This window comes from Clinocottus analis, unplaced genomic scaffold (assembly GCF_023055335.1).
Source record: "Clinocottus analis isolate CAN_PGR_092001 unplaced genomic scaffold, fCliAna1.0.p SCAF_18, whole genome shotgun sequence".
Classification (NCBI taxonomy): domain Eukaryota; kingdom Metazoa; phylum Chordata; class Actinopteri; order Perciformes; family Cottidae; genus Clinocottus; species Clinocottus analis.
Window position 1 is genome coordinate 17,086,818 of NW_027175909.1, and position 23,473 is coordinate 17,110,290.

General features: G+C 45.0%; 2 protein-coding genes across 3 annotated transcripts in view; both read right to left on the reverse strand.

Annotated features, from left to right (window-relative positions):
* Positions 1-3,097, reverse strand: part of LOC137788894 (gamma-glutamyl hydrolase-like) — a 4,125-nt gene extending 1,028 nt beyond the window's left edge. The window contains exons 1-7 of the mRNA XM_068582047.1: positions 3,025-3,097; positions 2,353-2,461; positions 2,203-2,253; positions 1,611-1,695; positions 1,394-1,532; positions 724-830; positions 1-81 (exon numbers count right to left, since the gene is read on the reverse strand). The exon at positions 1-81 is cut by the window's left edge and continues 10 nt beyond it. Of these exons, the coding sequence (XP_068438148.1) occupies positions 1-81; positions 724-830; positions 1,394-1,532; positions 1,611-1,695; positions 2,203-2,253; positions 2,353-2,461; positions 3,025-3,097 (645 nt within the window). The remainder of the gene's footprint in view (positions 82-723; positions 831-1,393; positions 1,533-1,610; positions 1,696-2,202; positions 2,254-2,352; positions 2,462-3,024) is intronic.
* Positions 3,098-3,803: 706 nt separating this feature from the next.
* Positions 3,804-23,473, reverse strand: part of LOC137788774 (collagen alpha-1(XV) chain-like) — a 47,582-nt gene continuing 27,912 nt past the window's right edge. The window contains exons 6-44 of one of the 2 annotated variants that reach the window (XM_068581849.1): positions 19,055-19,129; positions 17,931-18,023; positions 16,308-16,452; positions 15,882-15,925; positions 15,520-15,693; positions 15,356-15,382; positions 15,084-15,146; positions 14,910-14,990; positions 14,574-14,621; positions 14,353-14,487; positions 13,576-13,629; positions 13,064-13,099; positions 12,841-12,975; positions 12,600-12,659; positions 12,440-12,475; positions 12,308-12,352; positions 11,869-11,931; positions 11,594-11,629; positions 11,430-11,513; positions 11,278-11,343; positions 10,907-10,978; positions 10,740-10,820; positions 10,599-10,634; positions 10,410-10,463; positions 10,130-10,186; positions 9,947-10,006; positions 9,634-9,675; positions 9,221-9,248; positions 8,706-8,774; positions 8,374-8,399; positions 8,176-8,274; positions 7,933-8,086; positions 7,766-7,839; positions 7,544-7,672; positions 7,124-7,171; positions 6,972-7,034; positions 6,324-6,521; positions 6,127-6,242; positions 3,804-5,319 (exon numbers count right to left, since the gene is read on the reverse strand). In XM_068581849.1, coding sequence (XP_068437950.1) covers positions 5,118-5,319; positions 6,127-6,242; positions 6,324-6,521; positions 6,972-7,034; positions 7,124-7,171; positions 7,544-7,672; positions 7,766-7,839; positions 7,933-8,086; positions 8,176-8,274; positions 8,374-8,399; positions 8,706-8,774; positions 9,221-9,248; positions 9,634-9,675; positions 9,947-10,006; positions 10,130-10,186; positions 10,410-10,463; positions 10,599-10,634; positions 10,740-10,820; positions 10,907-10,978; positions 11,278-11,343; positions 11,430-11,513; positions 11,594-11,629; positions 11,869-11,931; positions 12,308-12,352; positions 12,440-12,475; positions 12,600-12,659; positions 12,841-12,975; positions 13,064-13,099; positions 13,576-13,629; positions 14,353-14,487; positions 14,574-14,621; positions 14,910-14,990; positions 15,084-15,146; positions 15,356-15,382; positions 15,520-15,693; positions 15,882-15,925; positions 16,308-16,452; positions 17,931-18,023; positions 19,055-19,129 — 3,108 coding nt within the window. In that variant the 3' untranslated portion in view covers positions 3,804-5,117. The remainder of the gene's footprint in view (positions 5,320-6,126; positions 6,243-6,323; positions 6,522-6,971; positions 7,035-7,123; positions 7,172-7,543; positions 7,673-7,765; positions 7,840-7,932; positions 8,087-8,175; positions 8,275-8,373; positions 8,400-8,705; positions 8,775-9,220; positions 9,249-9,633; positions 9,676-9,946; positions 10,007-10,129; positions 10,187-10,409; positions 10,464-10,598; positions 10,635-10,739; positions 10,821-10,906; positions 10,979-11,277; positions 11,344-11,429; positions 11,514-11,593; positions 11,630-11,868; positions 11,932-12,307; positions 12,353-12,439; positions 12,476-12,599; positions 12,660-12,840; positions 12,976-13,063; positions 13,100-13,575; positions 13,630-14,352; positions 14,488-14,573; positions 14,622-14,909; positions 14,991-15,083; positions 15,147-15,355; positions 15,383-15,519; positions 15,694-15,881; positions 15,926-16,307; positions 16,453-17,930; positions 18,024-19,054; positions 19,130-23,473) is intronic. The other variant, XM_068581850.1, reaches the window with a different exon arrangement.

A 23,473-nucleotide genomic window follows, 5' to 3' on the forward strand; every position in this document is an offset into this window, starting at 1 on the left:
TGACACAAACTCTGTTTTTCCGTCCGTGTTCGTGGTGAGGACTTTGTAAAACTTCTTCAGCTCCTCGTTCTTGTTAAAAACCTGAAAGAAACCGGCACAAGTCAGCAACAATGCACCCCGTTATCTCTCTTTCCCCCATTTATGCTCCGATAAAAGCCGTGCACACGTGGTCAACGATACTGGCGGCCGCCATTTTTAGAGCCAGGCGCCACAGCAGCTCTCCACCGACTGCCTGGCCCAGTGCATGATGGGAAACGCCACATCAGAGAGCTGATTGGCTTTTAGATCTGACAGCAAACAACACGTGATGTAAAAAAATATTATTTCATGTGTAGTTGTGATACTTAACGCTCGATTGTTGACTATTAGTTTCATGCTTAATATAAAAACATATCTTGTGTGGTTGATAATACAAAATCGTATTTGTATAACACATTAAAACCAGCAGTAATGTATTTCACAGGCAGACATTAAAAGAACAAAGGATGCACCTACACATATTCCTCCATAAATATATATTTATAATCACATATGAATAAATCCAAACATGATCTGTAAACTACAAGTAGCCTAAAGATCGTAGCTAACAGGAAATCATTTTTTCTGTGACTTCCTATATACGTTAAAGGTAGCTGAAAACTGTCCGATTTGACCGCAGTTTTTTGACTCCGCCCCCTGATCGCGATCGACCTATTGGGCATCGCTGTTATACCTGGTACTTACCGATAATGCCATACCCCACAGGTGGGAGTGCTCCGACAGCGGCAGAGTCGCCATGTCTTCCATGACTTGAGCCGGGAAGTCTCGAAACATTCTGCTGCCTTTGGTTTCTGCGAACGTGTCAGAACATTGTCATTTGTTATTGATAACTAAAATGTGTCAACGAAAGATGGTCCATTGTTCTATAAACTACAATAAATATGCGCTGGCACAAGTAACGAGTAACGAGTTGCGGTCATGTTGATGACAAAATGATGATTTCTAAAAAAACAAAACAATGGTGTTCAGAGCTGAAGCTACCGTAAAAGTCGGGTTACAAGCCGCTACTACCGTCGGTGGTTGTGCCCGCTGTAGCCAGCTAACGCTGCTTCTAGCTCCCCCCTGTAGCCAGCTAGCGCTAGCTCCTCGCTAGCTCCCTGACAACCACCGAAGGTAACGGGACCAGCCCCGGCTCGACGCGGGCACTAGCAGCACCGGCGTTAGCTGGCTACACCGGTGAGCTAGCAGCAGTGCTCGGTGGCTACAGCAGGGAGCTTAGAGCAGGGTGCTAACAGCAGCGCTAGCTGGCTACAGTAGGGACAACCACCGAAGATAATAGTGGCTTATAACTAGCGGCTTATAACTTTTACGGTAAATGGAATTTAAACATTTCGGTGTTCGGGCAAAGCCATACCGTTGGTGAAGGTCAGGGGCAATGTCACGCCCCTCGTCTTGGTCGACGACAGTTGCATCCTTGTACTCGTCAAAAAGAACAGCTGCTCAATTCCAAGACAGGTGCCAATGATGGGGAAGTGGTCGCCACGGTTCTTCGCCTGAAACGTCACACACGTCTGCAACAACATCCAGCGCGAACACACAAAAACACGGCGAGTAATATGCGCCAGGCGTACCTCGATAGCGAGCTCGTAGAAGATCTGAGAGGCTCTTTGAAACTTGGACGAGTAGAAGCTGGACTTTCCTCCTGGTAGGATGATCCTGTTTACAGAGAGCAGAGTCGTGACTGCAATGCACACACAAGGGTTGGACAACATAACAATGTAGAATATATAATGTGCTTCAGTTTGAGAACCACTGTTCTCAACAAGCAAACCATGAGTTAATATTAGAAATCATCCGGATACCAGGCCCGATGCCAGGTAACTCCTTTATGCTGTTGTTCAAACACCGAAATGCTTCCAATCTGTATCCCACTTGCTTTGTGTGGCTGAACTTAAAGAAATAGGTGATTGTATGAATACAAATTGACAATCGTATGAGTAGTGCCTCTTCCACCGAGACCTTCACTGTAGTTTCTGAAGCTGCAACATACATCAAGCAGACTTATGTAATGTTGCATGGGGCGAGTCACACACTGAGCTGTCAGCAGATGGCGGAGGTCGTTTCTAAATGACCAGAGACACACATCGCATCATTATTCATTTTGGAATCCTCTTCCCTCGATCTTTGGCGGTTAAATCGGTTCCTTTGCTGGAGCACATTTACCCGTTAATGGTGTTGAACACTCTCTTGTACTCCTCCAGTGGCTGATTGAGACTGTAGACAGAAAAAAAAGGAGGTTAAAAGTTTCAGATTAAGAATTTCTGCATGAACAAGAAGCCTGCTGTGTTCACGCCAAACGCGACCACCACTCACAAGACGGGCACCACCCTCGCTCCAGCGGACTCCAGCAGCTTGACGTAGGAGGTGCCGATGTAACTTCTTTGATTTGGACGTCCATTAAAAATCTGTTGAGCCAGAATTCCTTTTGAAAGAATATAAACACAACCAGTTTAACCAGTTTGGTCTAAAAGGACACGTTTCAACATCCTTTGCCTTCCGGCAGAGAGAGAGAGAGAGAGAGACAGAGAGAGAGAGAGAGAGAGAGAGAGAATATATTGAATTACAATAGGGACAGCGGGCCATTGAGCATCACTAACATACACTGTATTACAGCACATATAATTAAATGAAAGTGTATTTATTGTCTGACGTCAGAATAACTAACGGAAGTGCACGTTCTAATTGATAAACATAGATTAAAAAAGTAAATTTTCCTCTATGTCAAACAAAATAGTACTTCCTCTCTCGAGGTCTGCTGTGTTTTGCATGCATATTGTCGCCATATTGTCAGATCACTTTTAGAGGGGTAATTTCTGAAAGTTCACTTAACATCGCGCAAAAGTTGTGCGGTAAAACGTTCAATGAAGACAGAAAAAACCCGGTTGAGGAAACACCTGCTTGTCTCGGTCGGCGCATGCTTCTTTCTTCCTGTCTCTTTCTGTAAAGCGCCACCATGTTGCGGGTCGCAGTGAAACGCGCACTTACCGAACACGGGGTGGTCGTTCCTCTGAGCGGAACAACGCAAGAGGCACGTGAGAGAAACGCAGAAGAACAGCATAGTTTTTACGCTCCAGAAGAAGCAGCGAGAGCGCGCAGGTGAGCCAGGTGCTTCCATCGCAGCTGCTGCTGGTTGTTTGCGTCACCTCTGGGCTACTGCCTTCAAAATAAAAGCCTCGTGTTTGCATAAAAACGAAAATTCTCCCTCCACAAAAAGCGAGGTTGCATAACCGAGATGCAAACACATGCCTTTTAACATATCCTGTGGAGATTATTACAAGGAAGTCGTCTTTTTTTAAACACCTGTTTTATTACTGATTCAAGCTGTTATACAGGTTTATGGTTTAAAAAGCTCCGAAGATATGCAATAAAAACAATCAAATGATTTCTGCCAAACCAGTTTTGAGAGAAAGAAAACCTCTGAATATATATTTTAAATCTTTGTTTCTCGCTCTTATTACATCTGTATATTTTAATCCATCTGTAAATTTAATACTTTCTTACTGCTAATTTTTAAATTTGTTTTATTACCGTTTTACTGTTTAATTATATTACTTGACTCTTTTTTATCTTATTACATGTGAGCAGTGCTGCTGTAATCCTGTAATTTCCCCACTGAGGGACTAACAAAGGATTATCTTATTTTATTATTTTATCTTATCTTAAAATAGTATATGTATGTATGTATTTTATTTTATTTTAACTTCACACAGTATATGATGAGCTTTAAGTGTTACACAATTGCAGCAAATGAAATACTCACAATGTAGGTTTTGTGTGCTTTAATGCAACAGAGACGACAAAAACACAACGTTTACTTTTCAACTGTCAGGATCCTGGCTCAGAGTGTTCCCCCGGAAATCATTTTTCATAATCAAATACTCGCTGTAATAGTTTGTTTTCTTTTTGGCAGGTCGGCCCGGCAGAACAAGCCGTAAACCGGTTTAATCCAGTCAGAGGTACTTCAGCTTTTTCTGCGCTGAATTGAGAATAAAACAAGAGCAGATCATGAAAAGACAAAGTCAGCAAAGCACCAATATTTACACAAAAATGTGACTTTTCCTCCTTTGGAATTTATTTTCTTGCATTCTTATTTTTTTCTGGATTTAAATCATTCAGCTTGTTTTGATTGCGTCACTACATTTGTGGAGAATTTAGTTTTGACTGCTGCCACCACTTCCCAGGAAACTAGAAACATAAAAAAACTGTACAAAAAGATAGAAAAGAGGCAACGAGTGAGAAGAAACAGTCATTTGAAAAGAAAAAAAACAACAACGATAAATTACATTCTTAAATTGAATCATCTGATTTGTGTTTATGTGCTGTGACGGTATAAATAAATCATGGAATTTAAATTAAATAGCCTATTGAGAGAAAGAGCTGCTAAGATGTGGGATCACGAAGATTTATAAAAAAAACTACAACACAAACTAGAAAATATGGTTTCAATTAAAGAACAGTGCATCAAACATGACTTTGGTTGGGAACACTGGTTGGCCGGTCGTCCCTCTGTTGGACTTCATGTAAGTTATGCAAACGCGTGTCCGTAGAACAATTGACAGCTTCCATCACAAAAGTCTTTGGAAAATTTAAAAAAAAAAACAGGACAGTTTCAGGACCGCCGGGGACTCCTGGGGCGTGTTCAGAAGACCATCTGTGCTACTTTGTTGCAGATGCTTCTTACAAATGAGTCCACTTTCCTTAAAAAAAAAAAAGGTTAAAGGTGCTGCGTGTATCATTTTAACATTAATAAACCATCACCACGTTCTCTTTGAGATGTTAGCTAGCTAGCTAGCGGCCTCCACGAGCCGCCGCGTTGCGTTTGACGTTGATGTGCCACCGGGTCGAATACGAGGAGAAACCGTCACGGGGTCATGGACGTTATGTTAGTTCATCTCTGCGGGATTATATATCTTGGCTGTCGTCCAGACTTCCTCGCTCCTCATACGTAACGCAGGTGTAACATCCTCTATGCAAAAGAAATTGCGTTAAACGTGGTCACAAAAATGTAGCACAAATGCTTTCCCCGAGTGTTGTGAGGTTTGAGGTGGCCGGCGTGGTGGAGTGGTGTCAGCGGCGGTTTAAAGGTTCTTGTGGGTCTCGATGCAGAGGACGATGTACTGGTTGGAGCAGCTCCTCGTCTGCTGGCCCAGGAGCAGCCCCGAGGTCAGGCTGGACGACTGGCCCGTGACCGACATGTGGTCCGCTCGCCACGTCTCGCAGTGCTTGTCCGCCACCCGGAGGCCCCGGCTGCTGGAGCCGTGCCAGATGCTCTTCTGAGGCCTGAGGAGGCGAGGACGGAGAGCGTCACCGGGACAGGAAGTAACGGCACAACAGGACAGACAGACAGCTAGCTCCCCGCTGCAGCAACCTAGCGCTGCTGCTAGCTCCACACTGCCGTTAGCTACACACTGCTGCTAGCTCCCCGCTGCAGCAAGCTCGCACGCTACTGCCCGCGTCTCCGCTGCCCGAGTCGGGCGTTGAGCCCGATCTTGTCCCTTGTTGTCGGGGAGCTAGCAGCAGCGCTAGCTGGCTAAAGCGGGGAGCTAGCGGAGGACACCCACCGAAGGTAGCAGCGGCTTGTAAACCGACTTTTTACGGTATTTATTTCATACATTTGACTCCTTGATCTAAACGTCTTCAGGCTCTTTCCTCATGAGAAGGAACGTCATTTTAAAAATCTGTTTAGCGTCAATAACAATATGAAATGTTTGATGATAAATCTGTGTTAAGAAATATATTATATGGAATATTTCTTTGCATTCCTCTGATTTCATGTGTTTTCATGTTCCATCTTTAATTTAAATGCTATTCATTGGGCTGAACACACACGTGCCTCTTTGTTTAGCCTAAATGTAAATATACTCAGTTCTTTTAGCATTTCAAACTCCATCCATGATGCAAACATAACGCTTAGATTAGCGAAAGAGCTCAATAGCTTAAAAGGCCACGTTTGCCGTTGTTATTAGCAGTATAAGTTAGCATCTCTTGCTAACTACTTACGGAACAGATTCATAAAATGTCAAAATCTGCAAGGGTGGAGATCGGATCGGGACGCAAACAAGCAGGAAGTCGATGAAGGTAACTGACCAGAAGGGATCGGCTAAAACGTCCCGGCCGTCGAAGGAGTAGATCGGTATCCTGGCGTCCATCGGCCCCCCGTCGCCGTTGAAAATCGACCGCCAGTTCCTGAACATCACATCCCCCTACGAAGGAGACACGCGGCCGGTTAAGACGCCGCCAAGAAGCTCCATCGCCCGTCGCTAACCGCGGGAGAGCGGACTCACCCGGAGGTTGGTCACCGGCAGCGTTTCCCGGAGGCCGGGGGCGACCACGTGGACGAGGTCCTGGCTGTGCGAGGACATGAAGGCGCGGTAGTTCGGCGCCAAGCCCATCGCCTTGGACTGCTCGTAGCACAGCCGGTCGGCGACGTCGAGGCCCGTCATGTCGCCGGAGTGCGGCTGGTTCAACGCCACCAGGTTGAGCTGGAGGGGGGGACGAAGAGGAGGAGGATGAGGGAGAGGAGGAAGAGGAGGCGGCAGAGCGGTGTTACACGAGGAAGAATTATTTATTACAGTTAAACAAATCCTCCGTCATTTAATCACTCGCTCCCTGTTTCTCTCTCTCCCTTCCTTACTCACTCCACCCCTTCTTCACTCCCTACCTCCCTCCTTCACTCTCTCACTTACTCCCTTCCTCACTCATTCACCCTGTCACTCCCTCACTTATTCACTCCCTCCCTCCCTCCCTTCCTCCCTCACTTATTCACTCCCTCCCACTCAAGAAGACACACATTTAACTTACATTAACTAAGCTGTGAAAAACATGTACTATATATGTCTTTAAATGTTTCATAAAATCGTTCCATAATAATCAATAATTCATGAATATTCCATGTTCATTATTTAGAGTAACACAGCGGTAGTGAGGCTCACCCTTTCATTGGCTGAGCGTATTCTCTCCATGGGGTTTCCTCTGAACTGGTATGAAACCTGAGGCTGAAACATTGTGTTGAAGAGGACGAGTTGAATGAAATGGATTAAATACTGCGTATGAAGTACATTCATATGTACAGAGCCGTCAGTACCTCGTCCTGTGGAATGATGTTGTTGGAGAGGTAGATCAGACTGCCGAGCTGCGCACACAAAACAACTTCCAATCAGACGCATCACGTTGTGTCATTTGAGCTCATGTTGTCGTTCAAATTTCCACGACTTTAAACCAAATGTTCATGAGCAAACATTATGAAATGTGTGTGTAAACAGTAAAAAGTGATAAAATGTAGTATTTAAACTAACAATGAGGATTCAAAGCATACAGTAAACCTTAAATGACTCAAATGAATGAGAGACAATAGTTTGATTAAAAGAATAAACATGTATATAGATGCCTGTATGTATGCTGCTGATATTTTGAGCCTCTTTCTTTTAAAAGCAGATTCATTGTTTCAAACTCAGCGTGAATGAACGTCACGAACACATGAATATAACTGCGGTTTCACTTGTACCTGTATCTCCTTCCATCCCTGGGAGACCTTGAGGAAGAGACTTCCTGTTGCTGTGACGAACGCCAGCGTTCCCTCTGCGTCCCTGACGGTTTGCTGCATCATGCTCTCGCGGGACTTAAACGTCCTCAGCTGAGGAAACAAGTGCAGAGGAGACAAGCTCAAACCTTCCTCTGGGAAAAACTTTGACGGACGAGGCGTTTTTTTTTCACAATGTTCACGTACAAATGCGGCGTTGCTGGAAGGCCCGGGAGGTCCGGCGGGGCCGGCGGGGCCGGGCGGGCCGACGACGGTCAAAGCTGCCGTCACAAAAATGTCAAATTTTTATCTGAATCGGTTACACGAATGAAGCATGTTTGCTGTCGTGGTGTGGGATGAGTCATGGATCGTACCTGAGCCGTATCTGAAGGGCGACTCGGAGGGGCCCGGTGGGCCCGGTGGGCCGGTAGCGCCGACCGGTCCGGGTCTGCCGTAGCCCGGAACGCCCGGAGAACCCGGCACCCCGGGGTGGCCCGGTGGGCCGAGCACCGACTCCCCTTTGGGTCCCTGCAGAGACACAAAACATGATGAAAACTAACCAGGACATGAGACGCACAACTGAAACTAAATCACACATATATGTGCTTTTCACTCACCACGGGGCCCGGTCGACCGGGGTGACCTTGGCGCCCGGGTAGCCCCGCCTCCCCCGCGTCTCCCTTCTCTCCCTTCGTGCCCTGCTCCCCTCTCGCCCCCTGTGGTCACGCGGCACATTTAAAAAGCAAGATTTAAGATTAAGCATTTAAAAGCACACAAAACATGAAATTCAAAAGCTACTTCCACGTGAAACTCACCCAGCCTCCACTGTCAGGAAAGGAGCCTAGGACAGAGGAAACAGAGGAGGGAGTTACAACTAATGAAAAGAGGAAATACAAGATTAAATATCTGACCTTAAGATTGAAATCACACCTTAAAATTCACTCATTAAAACATCAATTATAGTTTAGCTATTTTTCTGTTTCCATTTTTATTTTATTTTTCTGTTTGTTTACTCGCTCTCTCCCTCCTTCCCTTCAGTCCCTAACTCCTTCACTTCCTTCCTCATTCCCTCCTTGCCTCATTCACTCCCTTCCTCCCTTCCTCAGACTTTTCAGTGTCTGGTTATTGAGGAGCTTTGTTGACTCACCTGGAGGCGCCGGGATCCCAGGATCACCTTGTTCTCCCTTCAGGCCCTTCAGTGGCGTCTGACAGTTACCTGAGAGACAAAGAGACGAACAAATCAGACCCCAAATCAGACCGGGGTCCATGTGGGGACCCCGAAAGGCTCTACCTTTAATAAGACACTCCTACCTTCAATAAGACATGTCTACCTTTAATAATACACGTCTACCTTCAATAAGACACGCTTAGCTTTAATAAGACCTTCACTAGGACACGCCTACCTTCAATAAGACATGTCTACCTTTAATAAGACACGTCTACCTTCAATAAGACACGCCTACCTTCAATAAGACATGTCTACCTTCAATAAGACACGTCTACCTTTAATAAGACATGTCTACCTTCAATAAGACATGTCTACCTTTAATAAGACACGTCTACCTTCAATAAGACATGTCTACCTTTAATAAGACACGCCTACCTTTAATAAGACACGCCTACCTTTAATAACAACTTATGGGAAAGAACAGACCAACCTACCGAGGGCGACGGTTCCATTGGGATTCAGCTGGAATAAAACGAGCACAAACATGTTAACAGCAGCCAGCGATGACTGAATGAATTCATAAATCATACATAAATATGGAGCAGAGAGGTGAGATGTGTGAGGAGGGAGCGGGAGGTAAAAAAAGGGAGTTAGTGACGTCTGAACGGGCTCAGCAGACGGATGATTACACACATAAATAAAATGATGAGGAGGTTCAATGAAGACAGACGAGCACTTAGAATGCAGCTCGGCCTTCACGCTAACGTGAACGTATGATTCAGAATATACACAAAGCGGCGGGATGACGGATTATACGAGACGTGCCATTAAAAATTGAATAAATGGTCGTTAAAAAAAGAATTCTCATGCACGTGTGAGGCAATAAAACAGATTCATAACGACTTACAGTCATTTTGCAGCGCGGCCTCGGAGGAATGGGGAACACGGTCTATAGGAGGGGGGAGGGGGGAGGAGGGGAGAGAGAGAGGAGGCGGGAGGGGGGGGGGGGAGAGGAGGGGAGAGAGGAGGAGGGAGGGAGGGATGGGGGAGGGGAGACAGAGAGCAAACAGAACACACTCCATGAGAGTCGTGTCAGAGTGTGTGTGTCTGTTTATCTTTGTATCAGGATGTCTGTCTGTGTGCGTGTTTCAATGGATGTGTGTGTGTGTGTGTGTGTGTGTGTGTGTGTGTGTGTGTCTCATGGATGTGTGTGTGCTTACTCCTTTCGGGCAGTTAAATATTCCCGGACGGCCCGGCAGCCCCGGGAGGCCGGGAGCGCCCTGGAAAGACAAAAAAACATAAAAATGGAAGAAAGATAAAAAGTTGTATAACAATCTATGAAACTATGAAACTCCATCAGCTCAGCTTCATTCTGCTGCTGCTTTTACAGGTGTGTGACTCACCTGCAGGCCTACAGAGTCTCCTTTCTCTCCTTTTGGTCCCATCAGGCCTGGACGCCCCTACACACACACACACACACACACACACACACACACACACACACACACACACACACAGACACACACACATCAAAGTCAGTATGGCGAGTTGATTCCAAAAACAACATTTTGTGTGTAAAATGTGTGACTTTAGAAGTTTAAACAACTCAATTGCAGAGCACATATTAATATATATTTATAATCTGGATCTCCTGATCAAACCCTGAGAGTTCGCGGTGCTTACAGATCGACCGGGAAAACCAAATTCTCCTTTGGGTCCCGGGGGTCCGGCGGGCCCCTGTGGGGAACAGAACCAGGTGAGTCACAGTGATTCCTAAATGCATCCATTGCCCCCTGCATTGCATTTGGGTCACATGGTGTTACAGGACCTGAAAAAGGTGACATCATTTTACTGCTCGCCGCTCGTACTTACTGTCATCCCAGCCGGTCCGGATGCGCCATGATCTCCCTGCAAAGCCCCACGGACGCGTGTTATTGAAGCAATACGGCACGGGAGGCAGGACCGTATCGTCAATAATGTACTGTTCAAGGGTGTGGAAGAACCAAAACAAACCTTGACCCCTTTGGGTCCAATCACACCCGACGTCGGGGATCCATCTTCTGCGAGGATGAAGCCCGGCTCACCCCGGTCACCCTGCAGGCAGCAAAAACAAACATATGCAAACAATGTGTGCATGTACGGAACAATAAGATCACACAACATGCGAATACATCACTTACTTTCAGCCCTGCAGGGCCTTGAACTCCGGGCGTCCCACTGTTCCCCTTTGGCCCTTTTGGCCCCTGTGGCCCCTGCGAACATGTAGGATTTTTAAATTTTTGAATTCTCTACTTTTTTGTTTGTTTTTGTGCAATAAAAAAATAATATTTGGCCAAATAAATAGCGTATTGTGGCTGCAATTAACTTAGTTTGCCCTTTTTAAGATGATAACATAAGGATTTATCTGCATTTCCCTATCCCGCGCCCCACCTGTAATACCTCCGCACCCCACTAGAAGGTCGCACCCCACAGTGTGAGAACCACTGCCTTAACGTGTGCTTTGTGTTGTCTTTTGCTTTCTAAGTTAAAGTTCTTGTAGCTTGATACTCACAGCGGGACCCTGAACTTCAGAAAGCCCCGAGAAGTTGAAGGCTCCGTCGGTGTCGTTGAGCAGCAGCTGGGTTTGAGGAACAAGGAGAACGTTGTCAATAGAATATCGATCAACGCCGGCCTCTCTCTTCACAGTGCTCAGGTGCTACTTACATCCTGGAGGTTGATAACGGGTCCTGCTGGTCCAGGTGGACCCGGACGGCCGGGCAGACTCAGCCCGTCCCGTCCCCTTTCTCCCTGAAGAAATGTCGAGAAACTTTAGAAAAAGGTGTGCGTGGGTCCACATGTGAGTTTGTCCAAGTCCCATGTGGTTTTACCTTTAGTCCTGGATCTCCTCTGGCCCCCTTATCTCCCTGTAGATGATCCAAGAGGAGACATTCAGTTACTAGCAGCGGCCATTTTGTCTTCGTACAGTTGAGGATGTTACGCGTGTATGTTTTAAATGACACTTTTACATTCTACAGATTGTTTTAGAAACATTTACAGTCATATCTCCCAACAAAAAAGTTGCAATAAATAAGGTAAAAAACGGTCTGAACCATCTATAAAAGATGACATTTTCTTGAAATCCTTAATCTGTCCATGTACTGACCTCTCCTCCTTTTAGTCCCTCCAGTCCAGGAAACCCTGATCTCCCTGGAAGACCCGCCTCCCCCTGCAGACACATCAATCACAAGGTGTTGAAGTGTTTGTTAACAAAGAGAGGAGGATGGACTTATCTCTAAGTAAACTCTGGTGCGTGAACTACTTTTTGTCTGCAGTATCATTGTGTTAATGTGTCTACGGTGTTTTTAATATGTAGTTATAATCGTCCCATCTGCTCTTGAGTGTGCAGTGTTTTAGTGTCGCAGTTTTGTTGGATTGTTTTGTCATGTGTGCCACATGCATTATGAGACGGCACAGAAGGCCCAGGGAGAAAATGCACAGCCACTGCTGTTATGAGTCAAACCGATGAAGAAGATTCCCTGTGTTGTATTGTGACGCGACGTTCCTGCAGGAAAGAAACCTGAGGGTCCCTGACTCAGACTCACCTTGAGCCCCGGCTTTCCCGGGGAGCCGTCTAAACCATCTTTCCCCTGTGAGGCGAAGAGGGAGAAACGTGTCGTCAGGTGATGTTAGAAATCAAATTACATGGATCACTAAGACTCGTCTTCACATCTCACCTTGGGCCCCTGAAGGCCGGGGATCCCTGAAGGACCCTGGGAAACCAACAGGAGCACATGCATTGTCACAAGATCAGCAGCTGATGGTTTGATGAAATGACTGCGCATGATGACTGATAATAATATTCTCTTTATGTTAACACACTCAATGCAGTCGTACCTGTGGGCCTCTGGACAACACCGCTCCAAAACCACTCTGAATCCCAGAGCCCTCCAAGTCCTAAATGTTGACAAAAATATTTATTTGGGCCAAAATGTTAATATATATATATATATATATATATATATATATATATATATATATATATATATATATATATATATTAATAAAAGTGCAGATATCAGTGTCTATTATATAATAATGTGGGTCAGCGTTGGTGAAGTTGTATAACAGGCCGTACCTCAAAGTCCATGGCGGGGCCTCTCCAAGGAGGACCCGGGGGCCCCGGAGGGCCAGACGGACCCCTGGGCCCGGGCGGCCCCTCTGGACCCTCTGAGCCCGGTAGACCTGGAAACCCTGCAGGGCCCAGATCCCCCTGCGAGGAGACCAGATGATGACGTCAGTTCAGGCGACAGATGAAGAGCGATGGTGTCCAATCAAGGATGACATCATCATCATCTTACCTTGGCTCCTGCTTGGCCGCTCGCGCCGCGCTCTCCCTGTTCAACACATGAGAGACGTTTTAAACCACGTTTGTGGCACAGACTTGTTCACTCTGGAGCCCCTGAGCGTCGTTTTTTATTCTCACAGAGAACGAAGAGGCCAACTCAAGGGAAATAAGACAAAAAAGGGGCGTGGCCTACGAGGCACACATACAGGGTATCGTGGGTGGTGCTGCACATTCACATATGAGGCTTATTTTTTTCTTTTTAACTCTACAAAGTAGGTATGTCAGTCCATAAAAGGAATGTCCATAGATATATTAGGAGTTCGAATCATCAGAGGTCCCACGATTCGATATTATCACGATACTTGAGTCACAATTCGATATTATCGCGATACTGTGATATTATCTCGCTACTGCAATATATTGAGTATTGACATATATTGAGATTTATATATATATATATATATATATATATATATATATATATATATATATATATATATATGATGCTGTGTTCATCAGACTCACCTGGTCTCCTCTCTCTCCAGCTGGTCCTGGATTCCCATCTTTTCCGTTAACTCCCTGCAAGTGAGTCAAGTGATGTCATTATATTCACGCTTCAGATTTCAGATGCATATCTATTTTTATTTTTTTTCCCAGATGGCAATCAGCCCTGCACGTCCACAGCACAGTGTTTGCATGGGTCATTAAATGGTTAGCGGTACATTCATCCTTTTGAACAGAGTTGTATGTAAACTGGTTCAAATGAGGACAGATGTAAAAATGCCAGCGGGGAACCGAAGAGAAGAAGCCTTTTATGCACTGAAAGAGTGCTGCAGTAAAGGTTGTAGACCTGAGAGGAGTCCATTCACACACAGCTTCTAACATTTTATAAGACAAAAGACACATTTCCCCCAACAGACGCAGCGGCTCAGCTCATGTTCTGAAGCGCTGACGCTAGTTTCTGCCAAAGAGCTGGAGGATAAGGACACTGTGCAGCAAGTAATGGCAGGAAAGCAGTGAATGAACATGTGTTTTCAACTGAAGTTGGGGGAAATACTGTCTTTCCGGTCCCTTGGATCTTAAGGGACCACATGGTTTATACCTGACCAGACCCAGAACCAGACCCAGACCCAGAAGCAGAGCCACTAAACCACTCCTCAATCACCTGCAAACAGAAGTTAGGTGAGCGGTGCTAAGTTCACCGTAAAAGTTGTGGGTTTTTTTTACGTTTGTGTTTTGCTCCTATTGTTGAAAAGTACATAAAGACAAATGGGGAGGAGGAAGAACAATGTTAAAACCTACAGGCAGTCCAGGTGCACCCTGCTCTCCATCCTTCCCGTCTTTGCCAGGGGCCCCAGGTGGTCCAGGAAAGAAGTCCTCCGACGGGGATCCTGGGGGCCCCGGCTGTCCCGGGACGCCGGGAGGCCCCGGAGGCCCCTGTTGAGGCAGGACGACATATCTCGGTCACAAAAACACACCTTGATATCCGCTAACGTCACAGAGAGAGAGAGACGTTCACCCACCCTGATGGTCTCTGCATCGCTGTCAAAGTCTTCGAATCCGGACCCCTCCTGATGAACACATGACACATGTCGTTAAATTAGGTTAAATCAGGTGAGATCAGGTGAGATCAGCTCAAAATCAGGTCAGATCTCTACAGCTGGAGGGCTTCATGTCTCATTGATTCTTATTACAATGCAATCCAGTTCATAATTTGAGATTTGTTCATACGAGATTCATAATGAAATACTTGGAAAGCATGAATGCTTCAGCCAACCAGGCATCAGTTTCCTCTAACTATTTAGATAATCACATTCATAACATTATTGGTGCATACAAATGCCAGTATAATAACCCACCAAGACCCTGGAGGACTTGCTTGCTGGAGCTGGAGGTCCAGGAGGGCCTGGAGGACCCGGCGGTCCAACGCCACGATCCCCCTGAAGGAGACGGCCACGAGACGTTTATTTGAGGGTTTTGGAGTGTCTAAGTACTTATTATTACGTACGTATTAAAGCAGGTGTGTTGTTCACCTTTTCCCCCGGAGAACCAGGATCTCCTTGAAGTCCTGGGAATCCTGGAGCCCCAGTTGCACCCTGGGAAGAAGACAGACATCAGATCTCATCGGAGGCCATGTTTTCTCCAGGTTGTAAGAAGTGAAGCGCAGAAACGAGGACAAGACCGAAACCCAATCCAGTGCCGTAAGTCTGGAGTTTAATGTGCTGAATCAGCAGAAAGACATTAAATGTAATAAGTGTGCTCTAGATGAGTTCCTGCATGAACACGTAAGAAAGACTTCACTTACTGGGACACCGGTGTCACCTTTGCTTCCCTGGAGAAAAGACGAGAATATAAAAACAATCCATCATTTTATCCTCGGATCGACCTCAACAACCGAATGTGATCGATCGTCCGTCTGATGTTCTTTAAATAGAATATTTTGAATATCGCAAACAGGATCAAACTCACGGGTTGTCCATCTTTCCCAGAAACCCCGGGCGGACCCGAAGGGCCCAGCGGTCCTTGTGGCCCCCGGGGGCCCGGCTCCCCTCCGTCACCAGAGGCTCGTCCTGAAGGGCCGGGCGGCCCCGGAGGACCGGAGGGACCCGGTTCCCCTTTCTGTCCCGGAGACGCCTGGAGGGGCTGAAGGGGAACGAACTCCGAGTGACTTATTTATTAAATTATGAATTAATTCACAGCTGCTGGAACGACCGTTCGGCTTCACAAAAGGAGCCAATGAGCAGTCGATATTGGTCATAACATCGTGATAATGTTATCATCATAATATTGGTGACTTATATATGAGTCATATGAAGAAAATAATGACTTACAGTGGCAAATACAGAGTCTGTGGCAGCCGCATGAAATGATTTCTCTGGAAGAAAAACACAAAAAGAGTCCATAAAAAAAATATTATAATAATAACATATATTATATACGTACGTTTATAAGATAATGGCACTTTATTGGTATGATTATATGACTTAATAAAATATGAAATCTCAATTTAGGGCAGGTCAGATGAGAGAAAAAAGAGACTCCTCTAGCACCATCTGCTGGCGAATATTAGGAAATACAAGCCAAGTATTTGGCATATCACAGCGTTACCACACACACACACACACACACACACACACACACACACACACACACACACACACACACACACACACACACACACACACACACACACACACACACACACACACACACACACACACACACACACACACATAGTTGTGTTGTTGTTGTCTTACCTCTCACTGTGGTCGTCTCCACTTCCTGTCCAGACGGCTCCTCTATGTCTACATTCTCATCATCATAATCATCAGCACCTCGTGGACTCTCAGTGGGCGGAGCTTGGACGGGGGCGCTGGAGGTCGGGTCCAGGTCTGGGAAGGGCTGCAAAAATGACACATGCAAAAATGTTACACAAAAAAATGTTCCATGCAAAAATGACACACGCAAACATTACACATGCAAATATGACACGCAAAAATGTTACATGCAAAAATGACACACGTAAAAAATTATCAAGCAAAAATTACATACAAAAGTGACAAATGCAGAAATGACACATGCAAAAATGTTACACAAAAAAATGTTCCATGCAAAAATGACACGCAAACGTAACAAATGCAAAAATGACACTTGCAAAGAGGACACACACAAAAATGACACTTAGTCATTCAGCATGTAAAAGCCATGCAGAACCTTTATTAAAGATTAACGAGTCTGTGTGTGTGTGAATATGTGTTGGCCTCAGATGGTGGGACACATCTTCTCCCACAGGTTCCACGCTGATGGAGAACTGAGGTTCTTCATCTTCATGATGGAGAACTCAGGTTCTTCATCTTCATGATGGAGAACTCAGGTTCTTCATCTTCATGATGGAGAACTGAGGTTCTTCATCTTCATGATGGAGAACTCAGGTTCTACATCTTCATGATGGAGAACTCAGGTTCTTCATCTTCATGATGGAGAACTCAGGTTCTTCATCTTCATGATGGAGAACTCAGGTTCTACATCTTCATGATGGAGAACTCAGGTTCTTCATCTACCACAAAGTAAAAGTGTTTCATGTCCATCAGCAGGGATATAAAATCTGGTTTAAATGAAGTGAATCTCTCTCCTGAGTGACTTGAAGGAGGCGCTGGCGTCCTGCAGCTCCAGAGACCAATGAGGCTGAAAGAATGTGTGAAAGTGCGACAGCACAGTTTCCTCTAATAGCAAAACTAGAAAAGTCACAAGAGGAAGCAGCAGAAGAGAAATTACACGCTGCGTTTACCAAAACGCAGCCTGAAGGGGAAGTATGGAGGAAGTAACTTCAGGACTACGTCTCAATTTATTTCACTTCAGTAGAAATTGAACGGGGTACTTCATTATTGTGGGTGGAAAATGTGGCTTCAGTTAATCAGGAAGATTATTTTGACTTTTGAGTCACTTTTTTACAGGATGACACGTCGGCCATTTTCCTTTTCCGCTCTCTCACAATGAACCTTAAAGGAAAGATAACATCTGATAAAACCTCCAGCTGCTCTCAGTCCTTCTGGTCTATGTTTAAATTATTAATAGTGTTTTAATCTCCTGTCCTGAAACAATTAAGGGAAAGGGACATTTTCTTTGAGTCAAATAATCTTGTCCTCTCTTCTATCGCCCCGTTGCGTTCTTCTTTTCCTCTTTTCAGAGAGCGAGAGCTGGCAGCGAGCCGCACATATCACCATGTTCCAGTCTGCGGCCGGCCGGCGAGGATAAGAGCTGTTTCCTTTGGTCCTGATCCAACCCAGCTACACGGGATAGAACGAGTGTGTGTGTGTGTGTGTGTGTGTGTGTGTGTGTGTGTGTGTGTGTGTGTGTGTGTGTGTGTGTGCTGCAGTCACCATGATGTACTCTCTCTCCTCCACAATCTTCTTCACTTCGTCTCTTCCCTCTACGTCTTCGTACGCATCGTCACCGCTGCCGTATCCAGAGGCCTGCAGAGGGAACGAGAGCGAGGAGATAAACGAGGAGACAGAGGGACGGGAAGGATTGAAACGCTTTAAACGCTTTAAACGCTTTAAACGCTTTAAACGCTCTGCAAGCGGAGGAACGGGATCTGAGGTCCAGCTGCAGGACGAGGGAACTGAACGAGGAAACGGGCCAAAAAAGAAAAATTCAGTTTCCCCTCATCGAATAAAAAAAAGACACTTGGATGGCGAGTGCTTTGGTTCTTCTCAGCAGAGCCTGGTGGGCTGTTGTCACGGGAAAAATGCATATTTGAAATGTTTCTCTGATGTGTAAATAATATCAGCTAATCCACGAGTCAAACCACGACCAAAACATATGAAATTTGATGGGATTGAGGTCGTGTCTCTGAAGAGAAAACTATTTGTTTATGAAGCTGACTTTGAGCTTCTTTTTTTGTCTTATGTCTATATATATATATATATATATATATATATATATATATATATATATATATATATATATATATATATATATATATATATATATATAGTCTGTAAGACGTGGATGTGAGTATGTTGTGTGTGTACATATTGTATTTCATTACATTACATTTCTTTTAGCTGACAGTTTTATCCAAAGCGATTAACTTTTTTTTTTTTTTTTTTTGAGCATCAGCATCACCAGACTGGACAATGTGTAATAAAAACGTTTTAAACATACAGTAGGAACACTACAACGTGTGCAGCCACAAACAGTCAGACGCACACAATTGTCTCAAATATAATCACTGCTGTGTGAAAGATAACTAAACACACACAGATACAGAGACACACACACGTTGTCCACATGGGTCACTGTAATGCTCTGTTTCCACCACTAGAGGGAGGACTTGTTCCATGTTGTTCGTGTTCTGGCTGCTGAGGCCACAGGAACTTTGGGTGTGTGCATGTGCGTGTGTGTGTGTGTGTGCGCGCGTGTCCTCACGTAACACCACCTAGACAAGGTCCTAACGGGGCTGCGATTACAAGTATGCGTGTGTGTGTGTGTGTGCGCTCACATAGGGATCGTCCTCCTCACACTGGTCATCTGGGGCCGTGGGATCCGACTTCAGCACCAGCTGCTGGATGGAGCCCTGGAGAGGGCGAGAGAGGAGAGAGAGAGAGTCTGGTTATGCTGCGTGGTAATTTCGGATCAGTGTGTGTCATCAGGTTTTATTAAAGCTCAGAGATTTCCCACGCAGCAGCAGCAGTACGACGCCTCCGGCACACACACAACACGCACACAGCGACACACACACACTGCACAAACATCTGGCGGCGGAGCAGGTGTCTCACGCTCATCCAGACTCGAGTACGCCGCTTCACGGCTGGTGGACATCACGACCACGACTCTACAAGCGACCCGCGCCGTTCACACTTTGACCCTTTGCACTGCGGCGGGGAACCAGCGGTGAAGCCGGCGATGTGTGTGAGGTCGAACACGCAAAAGATCCTTAATACTGGAGCTGCAAGTGAATCACAAAGAGGATGAATCTTGTTTTATGAGGTTTATGTTATTATTTCACGTTTGCTGGAGACATTTTTGTCTTCTTAGGACATGAACGCGACTTAACAGGAAAGGAGCTGCATGACGCTGGTGGTACACTACGGCACCAGGTTGTCAATGCATCTGTGTTAAATACCCAGTTTATCCCAGTTAAATAAACCAGTAAAGGCCCTCAAACCACCTCTGACTTGTAAAAGTCTGGCGGTCTCTAATGTGGTGAACGCTTTAAGTGAAGAAATATCAGATGTTTGCAACTGTTGTAATGAAAGAAAAGGGCCCCACTTCATCTGCAGGTGGAAGATTCTTTCCCCCTAATTATTTAGTGCATGCATGAGTGCACGAGTGTGTGCACACATGCACGAGTGTGTGCACACGTGCAATTGGCGCTTCAGATGTGAGGCCCCATTATCAGATCTGTGAAGGATTTTTCAGCCCAGTTTATTGATATTGTGTTCAGGCCGGAGGACACACACCTGCTTTTAATGAAGCGCAGACTGTGAGATGTAACGCAGGGCGAGAGCGGGGACGGGGACGGGTGGATGCGAGTGGAGCGGGATCGCAACCCACAATCAGATACATGTGTTTGTGCAGTAAACAACGCATCTGAAAACACACAAAGAAAAAGTGCCACGCAAACGTTTCCGCTGCGCTCGGCGTGTGAGTTCCTGAAGACGAAGGACTTTTTAAATTATACGGATGTAAACACTTGAAGGCGGTGGTGGTGGAGGGGGGGGGGGTTGTCGGTGCCAAGCTGTTACAGTGGCATGCTTCAAAAGCTCGCTAACACACACACACACACACACACACACACACACACACACACACACACACACACACACGCAGCTGAGCCTATAACACGGATGGCTGCTTCCAAACGTGCTCTTCGCAGCCTCTTCAATCAAAAGGTCAAACGATCCCACGATGAAGGTTGACAGTATGGAGGTAGATTTGTGTCTTTTTTTACCTGAGCAAATTTCTTGTTTGGAAGTAAATTATCTCCAAATCTTTGCTCTCAATTAAAAAATTTTTTTTCTAAAAACCAAAATTTGCTCTCCAAAAAAAAAATTGCTCTCCAAAAAAAAAAACGCTCTTTTTTGCAAAGAAAATTTTGAGAGCATTTTTTGGGGGGGGGGAGAACTTTTTTTATTTTTAAGGATTTTTTTTTTTTTGCAAAAAAAATTTTTGGAGAGCAAATTTTTTTTTGGACCAATTTTTTTTTTTAAAGCAATTTTTTTTGGGACCAATTTTTTTTTTTCGAGAACTTTTTTTTGGAGAGCAAATTCTTTTTTTTGAGAGAAAATTTTTTTTTTGGAGCAAAATTTTTTTTTTGGAGCAAATTTTTTTGGGAGAGCAAATTCTTTTATTTGGAGCAATTTTAGTTTTTTGAGAACACTTTTTTTTGGGAAGAAATTTTTTTTTTGAGAAATTTTTTTTTTTTTTTTTGCGAAAAAATTTTTATGGAGAGCAAATTTTTTTGGAGAGCACTTTTTTTTTAAAGCAATTTTTTTTGGAGCAATTTTTTTTTTGGAGAACATTTTTTTTTGGAGAACATTTATTTTGGAGAGCAAATTCTTTTTTTTTGGAGCCATTTTTTTTTTTGAGAGAACATATTTTTTTGGGAACAAATTTTTTTTGGGAGAGAAAATATTTTTTTAATTGAGTGCAAAGATTTGGAGATAATTTACTTACAAACAATACATTTGCTCGGGTAAAAAAGACACAAATCTACCTTATTTAACAGGAGGTCTGAACTCTCGTGCTGCATCTTTTCTCACATGATGGTCTGACCTTCCATTTTGGGGACAAACCAGTAGCAGGTTGCGTCACACACAAGCGCTGCTGCTTAAACAGTTGCACCGCCTGTGAGACGCAAACTAAATATTCAGTTTTTTGTGCCATTATTCCTGTTATTGCGTGGCTCACGAAAAAGAACATTCCAACAATATTACTGTTTTCATGCACAAAGTATTCTTTACATAAAATATACTTCTGCAAGTTTTTGCAGAATGCGTCGACACTGCATTGAGTACGACCCAAATGTGATGCACAAACGAACCAATAATTCATCCCACATGTCTCAAATGTTTTTTCACATGCAAGATGAAGTCAGAGTTGGGATGCATGACGCATGTCAGATCCAGCATGATAGTGGGATGTTGTCGTCGTCTGCACTGATGGCTTTGAGGTGTTTTCAGGGTGTGAGTGAATATTGTTTGTGTGTGTTCTGCCGTCTAGCCGGTGTTCTCAGGAGAGATTCAGGGACGTCGGGAACGGGAAGCGCTTCTGAAGGTCCTGCAGTCGCCATGTTGAGGAAAGTGTTGTTGCCAAAGCAACAGAGTCACTTTAGATGACGCTGGCCAAGTGTGTGTGTGTGTGTGTGTGTGTGTGTGTGTGTGTGTGTGAGAGAGAGAGAGAGAACACTCTCAATACCATCAGCCCACTTCCATGATTCCAACACGCTGCTACGAAGCTACGACACAAGCTAAATCCAACAACGCCGACCAACGAGCTCTCCGTCCTGTAATGTGCTTTTTGGCCACAAGGTGTCAACGGTTCCTCTAAAGTGATGATCTGCCGATCGCAACTGTTTCTGTAATTATTTAAGAACTTACCGTCTAAACATGCACATTAAAAACACATCTGTTCTATAAGGAAGGATCAATTTGAATGATTGTGGTGTGATATTTGCAGGGAAAAGATTTTTTTTTGCATAATATGATCGGCGGCTAGACGATTTTTAGCTTAAAAAATATATTTTTTACACACATTTTGCCTTGAAGAAATGTTGCTCCTCATGATATTTTAAAACAGGAATAGGCTATCTTGCTTAAATTCATGTAGCAGCTCTATTTTCTTGCATAAACTCTGCAAAACGGTCATAAATAATGCGTCCAAAGAGCTCTAAAAAAGGGGCAGGACAAAAGCAAAAAAGCAAGTTGCAGTTTCATGTCTGCGTCCAGCGTTTTCTACAGCTTGAATCTGTGCCATGAAACACTCGTCACACACGCAGCTGGAACATCAGCATCGTCAACAGGGAACTCTCTTTTCTCAACGTTATGTGGTGCAAACAGACGGAGTCAGCCTCACACAAACATCTCCAACACCCAGTGACACTGAAGGAATGCAAAGAAGAAATATGAGTGAATAAGTCAGTGTGGGAAAAGGTATCTGGGTGTGTTGGCGAGCATGTTGCATGTTGGCTGCGTGCTACTGCTGCTACTGCTACTGCTGCTGCGTGGCTGCTAGCGCTGCTAGCGCTGCCCGGCAGGAGATGGAAGATGTCTGGTGGAGCTGCCAGTTCAAACACCAAGAACAGCTGCAAAACCAACAGTCACTGCGGGGAGGAGAGAGAGGAGGAGGAAGAGGAGGAGGAAGAGGAGGGGAGCGCTGAAAGAGATGCTTCTTTTCCAGCATGAGAGAAGAGAGCCGCAGAGGCCTCTGGTGATGTCACAGTACTTGTGATGTTGTACTGGGAGATGGGACGTCTGCCAGACAGCAAAGCTTTCAGCGCGATGCGATCCATCCCTCGGAGCTTTTGCTAGATGATGATCTCTCTCTGCTGCCGTCTCTTTCTTTTTTTACTACGAGACACTTTGTGTTGACTCTGGCGCCCCCTGTGGAGGAAAGGGACAGTGCCGGTTCTCCTGTCTCCCCCTTCCCTCCAGCGGGGCTAACAACCCGGACTGGACCTCATACTAGTACTGCTACGACGACTGCTGCTACTGCTACTGCTACTACTGCTAATGCTGCTACTGCTACTACTGCTACTTCTACTACTACTAATACTACTACTGCTGCTACTACTACTGCTACTACTGCTACTGCTACTACTGCTAATGCTGCTACTGCTACTTCTACTACTACTAACCTACTCCGCTTCTAGAGTATAGAACTAAAGCCAGCAGGTGATTAGCGTATACTAGCTTAGCAT